At 45.3% G+C, this 5,641-nt stretch overlaps 1 protein-coding gene across 2 annotated transcripts in view; it reads left to right on the top strand.

Annotated features, from left to right (window-relative positions):
* PAFAH2 (platelet-activating factor acetylhydrolase 2, 40kDa) overlaps positions 1-5,641 on the top strand; it is a 21,292-nt gene that overhangs the window by 13,981 nt on the left and 1,670 nt on the right. For both annotated transcript variants that reach the window (XM_008565951.1, XM_008565952.1), the window contains 2 exons: positions 396-566; positions 2,469-2,623. In XM_008565951.1, the coding sequence (XP_008564173.1) occupies positions 396-566; positions 2,469-2,623 (326 nt within the window). The remainder of the gene's footprint in view (positions 1-395; positions 567-2,468; positions 2,624-5,641) is intronic.

Raw genomic sequence — 5,641 nt, forward strand, 5'->3', positions numbered from 1 at the left:
TTTTTTTTTTTCTTCTTCTCTGTCATTTATTTCTATATCCAAAGCACAGGGCTAAGCATGTAGTAGGCACTTAATGAATGTTGAATGAATGAATGATTAAATGGATGAAGTGCCATTCTATGTAACTTGAGTCAGTCAACTGAGTGTAGATCCAGGAGAAGGAGGCAATCTGATCCTTGCTCTCAGGGAGTATAAAATCTAGAAGGATCTTTGGTGACAGGTAAAAGTGATCCCTACCCAAGATCCTAACTGAAGGCTGTGGGCCCTGTATCCCCTTCCTGGCTTTCTGAGCCTTTAGCCCACCAAAGGGAAGAACTCTGCTCCTTCCCCCACCACCCTAACTGTTCTTGCCTGGGTTTCTGCATGGCAGTTTCAAATGTCTGGTCCTGTTCCAGGTGTGCTGTGGCTCTGGATGCTTGGATGTTTCCTCTGGAACGTGACTTTTTCCCCAAGGCCCGAGGTCCTGTGTTCTTTATCAATACTGAGAAATTCCAGACGGTGGAGAGTGTCAATTTGATGAAGAAGATATGTGCCCAGCATGAACAATCCAGGATCATAACAGTCCTGTGAGTAAACCCAGGGTTATGATCCCAGTCTCCCACTCAGCTGTGGCTCTCTTAATTTCATCTGGATTTTCCAGAACATCCTACCCGTTAACAGAATACCTGAATACTTCCTGAATTTCAAAACCTTAATTCCTTTAAAACCTCATATCTGCCCCTCTTCTCCACTTAGCTCTACCTACAGTGATGTCTTCAGTAGTTTATGTAATGTTATGACAGGATTTATCTGGTACTTTCTAGAAAAAGGATATTATAGGATTGTGTGTTAAAGAAGGGGTGTGGTCTGGGTGAGTTCCAGAGATCTCTAGTCTCATTTGGGAATTTTATTGGGTCTTTTGAAAAGTGTGCATATATAGGGCCCAACCGTGGCTCACTCGGGAGAGTGTGGTACTGATAACACCAAGGCCACGGGTTTGGATCCCTATATAGGAATGGCCGGTTGGCTCACTTGGGAGAGCGTGGTGCCGACAACACCAAGTCAAGGGTTAAGATCCCCTTACCAGTCATCTTTAAAAAAAAAAAAAAATGAAAAGTGTGGATATAGTTGACCTTGACACTCATCAGATACATTTTTAGAGACCTTCATGAATACCAAAATTCACAGATATCACTCTAATGTATATTTTCTTCTATAAACCATCAATATTCTGGCCAAGAGAAGCCACAATCTCTTCACTTCCATCACCAGCACTATCAGTTGATTTTCTTCTGGGAGCCATTTTTCATAGAGAAAATAATTTTTAGTGACTTTAGAAATGTACTATGTATAGGAGGTGTTGAGCTACAGATGCAGGGCTGAAACCTCACTGACTCGCCCTGCCCTGTTCTCAAGCTTGACAGCATACGTGCTTCAGGGATCCCAGTTCCTATTTCAGCAAAACAACAAGTGAGTGCATGCCACGGACCTCAGGAATCACTCAGGTGGTTGAAATGTCAAATCCAGAGCCCTTGGATGCAGGGGTTCTGCTCATAGCTGGTGGCTTCATCCCTGCTCACTTTGACTCAGGCTCTCTTCCATGGAGCTGGCCCCTCCCCTTTCATTTTGATTTCATGGCGGCAGAGGACTGCTGGAACCTTTCCCCAGGTCAGTCAGGTTCGGGATAATTGTGATCTGGAGGGAAGGAAGGCCCCTTAGGAAGGGGTACACAAAGGGGATTTAAGTACTGGCAATGTGTTATTTCTTAAACTGAGTACTGGATACTCAAGTATCCAATATACTATTCTGTACACATTTTTGTGTCTTAAATACTTGGAATACAATTTTTAAGTCAGTTTTTCTGCATGATATCAGACTTTTGCATTTAGATTTTCCCTCCCTTATTGAATTGACTAATAAATTTAGTTATGAGTAATTTAGCTTAATATGAACCTAATGAGGATTTCACCTATGAATTAAATGTATTTAGTATCAAAGGACTTAACGTTCTAACCCAGAAACCCCCTTTTACATGCACTCGCCCTCATTTTTCTGATTACTTAAATAAAGGCAAGTAATTCCTTTTCCCTGTTTGCTCTGTGGTACAGTTCCAAAAAGGAGCTAATAATATGTATTGTCAATGTTTGGAAAGTCACCAGGTGAAAGTCATGAGATAATAGATTATAACATAATAATAACAGGTGCTGCAGCCCTCGCCTCCTTGCCCCTATCCATGATCCAACCTGTTGAACCTTTTCCCTGTACCACCAGGCACACCTGGGTTCAAATCCTGGCTCTACATGTGTAGCCTTGGGCAGATCATTTCTCTCCTTGAATTCTGTCAAAGGGGAAAATACTTCCCTTACAAGGTTGCTGTGAAAATTAAGTATGGTAATGCATGGAAGCTCCTTGCACATGGTAGGTGCTTAATAAATATTTGTATGCCCTAGCCTCCAGACCCTTACCCAATTGTTTTTCTTTTCCCGTAGTGGTTCTGTTCATCGCAGTCAAACTGACTTTGCTTTTGTGACTGGCAACTTGATTGGTAAATTCTTCTCCTCTCACGCCCGTGGGAGCCTGGACCCCTATGAAGGTCAGGAGCTTATGGTGCGGGCCATGTTGGCCTTCCTGCAGAAGCACCTTGGTAAGGAGAGAACTGGGGCTCATGGGGCAGCTGTGGGGTCCCTTAGATTTCCCAGCAGCACAGTGGTCTGTACTGACATGCCTGGGATCCAAGACATTTATGGCAAATGGAAAACCTGAGTGAAGGAGATAATTATATAGAATTATAGAACAGGGCTGGCTGGTTAGCTCACTTGGTAGAGCATGGTGCTAGTAACACCAGGGTCAAGGGTTTGGATTCCTGTACTGGCCAGTCACCTCCCTGCCCCTTTCCGCCCCCCCCCCTCCCCAAATAGAATTGTTAGAATTATAGAAAAAACACTTAACTGAAAGTTTGGAGATCATTATTCTGTCTCCTACTAGGCAGATGACCTTGGCCTAGTCTTTCATCTCTCCGAGCCTTGGCTTCCTCATTGTAAATGGAACATCACCTCTCTCTACTCCACCCCCTCTATCCTAATCCAAACTCATTATCACTTACCTTATCTGTATTGTGGGGGAGGTTATGATGAGAATTGGGCTAAATTTATGGAAGTGCTTTATGGAAGAAACTATGGCATGTCATACATCACAGACCAGCTAAACGGCAAGGCCTTCAGAGGTCCTTGGTTTAGCGTCCACCCAGAGAAGGCATCCTCTTGTGTCTTCCCTGCCATACCGTCAAGGCCTCTTCACCACTGGAAACTTGAATGGCACTTCCTTCATGGTAACCACATGCAGCTGCTGTCTCCACCCACTCATCCTCTCCTCTGCTCTCCTGAGAGACTATTTCACACCTTCTCCTTTCTCCGCAAACCTCTGACACCTCTTCCCTTATCCTGTCCCTCAGCCGTTTCCCTGACAGAGCAGGTGCAGCCAGCCCTGCCTCACATCCCCAGCACCACCTCTGCCCACCTCCCTGCAGAGGCTCAGTCCACTGCATCCTAGACTTCCCTCCCCAGTTGCCCAACCAAGGCCCACCCCTCTCCACTTGCACACCAGATTCCATCCCCTCTTGCCTGTTTGAGATGATTGTGCCAGCAATTTTTTCCTCTTTATTTATTTATTTGTTTGTTTGTTTATTTTAAAAAGATGACCGGTAAGAGGATCTGAACCCGTGGCCTTGGTGTTGTCAGCACCACACTCTCCCGAGTGAGCCATGGGCCAGCCCTCCCTCTTTACTTTAGATCATCAATTTTTTCCTCTCTACTGGTTCCTTTCATGCTGAAATTTCCCTTAAGAAAATCTCTGTCTTGTCCTCAGTATCCCCTACATTTCCCTGTTCCCCATAGCAGCAGAACCCTCAAAGAAATGTCTGTCTTCACTTTTCTAATTCATCTCTTTCCATTCCCTCTTAAACCCACTGCAGGTGGGCTTTTGCCTTGCAGTGCTCCATCAACACTGCTATTGTGCATGTCCCCAGGGACCTTCATCGTGCTGAATCCAGTTGCCAGTTCTTGTTCCTCATCTTCCTGGAACTCCCAGAAGCTTCTGACAGTTGACGCTGCCCTCCTAGGAAACACCATCTTTACTTCTGAGACACCACACTAGATTTTCTCCTATCTTGATGTCTGTTTCTCTTTGGCCTGTTTTGCTACTTCCAGGGCTCAGGGCTTGGACCTCTTTTCTTGGCTTTAAATGCCACCTCTAAATTTCCAGTCTTGGGCCAGCCCGTGACTCACTCGGGAGAGCGTGGTGCTGAGAACACCAAGGCCATGGGTTCGGATCCTATATAGGGATGGCCGGTTCGCTCACTGGGTGAGCGTGGTGCTGACAACACCAAGCCAAGGGTTAAGATCCCCTTACCGGTCATCTTTAAAAAAATAAAATAAAAAATAAATAAATTTCTAGTCTTTATCTCCAGTTTCATCTCTCCCATGAAAAGCAGATTTATAGAACCCACTTCTACCCACTCAGCATCTCTACTTGGACAACAACATCTCTACATAGACATAGCAAAGAAAACCCAATTTCAACTGCAGACTTTCCCTTAGTAATAGTAGCTCCGTCCTTCTATTTATTCAGATTAAAGTCTTTATCCTGTCTCTTCTCGCATGTCCTATCCAGTCCCTCAAAATGTCCTATAGGCTCTACCTTCAAAATACATATGGAATCTAATCTCTGGTCACCAGCCCCTTGGCTACCATCCTGTCCAAATTGCCTCTCACCTAAATTACTGCAGTAGTTTCCTAACTGATCTCCCAACTACCAGTTTTGCCCCTGAACATGTGTTTCTTAGTACAGCAGCCAGAGTGATCCTTTTAGGATATAAGTCAGATCTTGTCACTCTTATGCTCAGAATTCTCCAGTGGCTCCCAGTTTCTCTGAGTCAAAGCCAGAGTCCGTTGTCCTGCTGGGCCTATGTGATGTGGCCTTCCAGTCCCCCTGCCTCTCTCCTGCTTCTCTTCCTTGTCCTCCTTTACTCTTGCTACATGAGCCTCCAACACTCCAGGCCCACTCCTGCTTTGGGGCCTTTGCACTGCTGCTCCCTCTGCCTGGAACATTCCTCTCAGATAGTCTTGTGGCTCACTCCCACCTCCTTCAAGTCTTTGCTGAAATCTCACCTTCTCAGGCCCACCCTGACCACTCTTTAACACACTGCACCCTCCCTTCCTCCCCTCATGCCCACCACCTGCCGCCACCACCACTTCCCTTATCTCGCTTTGTGTAGTTTTCCCATAGCACTTACCCTCTTTTCACATCCTATATAACTTATTATGTTTATTGTTTGTCTCTGCCCACTGGATTATGAGCTCTATGAGGACAGGGATTTCTGTCTGTTTTGCTCATAAGATGTATTTTTAGCACCAAGAGCAGAGTGTGGCCTATAGTGGGCGTGCTTAAGATTTTTTGAATTAATGAATGTGTAGCACTTAGGTATTGGGGACTTATTCCATGCCAGGTTCTTGGCAGGGCACTGGAGATCCACAGATGAATGAAGAGTGGATTCTGTCCCAGGTTTAGTTTGTCTTGAACAAGGACACCATTGCCTGCTCAGCTCTGTCCCAGGTTTAGTTTGTCTTGAACAAGGACACCATTGCCTGCTCAGCTCTGTCCTACT

This window comes from Galeopterus variegatus, unplaced genomic scaffold (assembly GCF_000696425.1).
Source record: "Galeopterus variegatus unplaced genomic scaffold, G_variegatus-3.0.2 Scaffold216, whole genome shotgun sequence".
NCBI classification, from domain to species: Eukaryota; Metazoa; Chordata; class Mammalia; order Dermoptera; family Cynocephalidae; genus Galeopterus; species Galeopterus variegatus.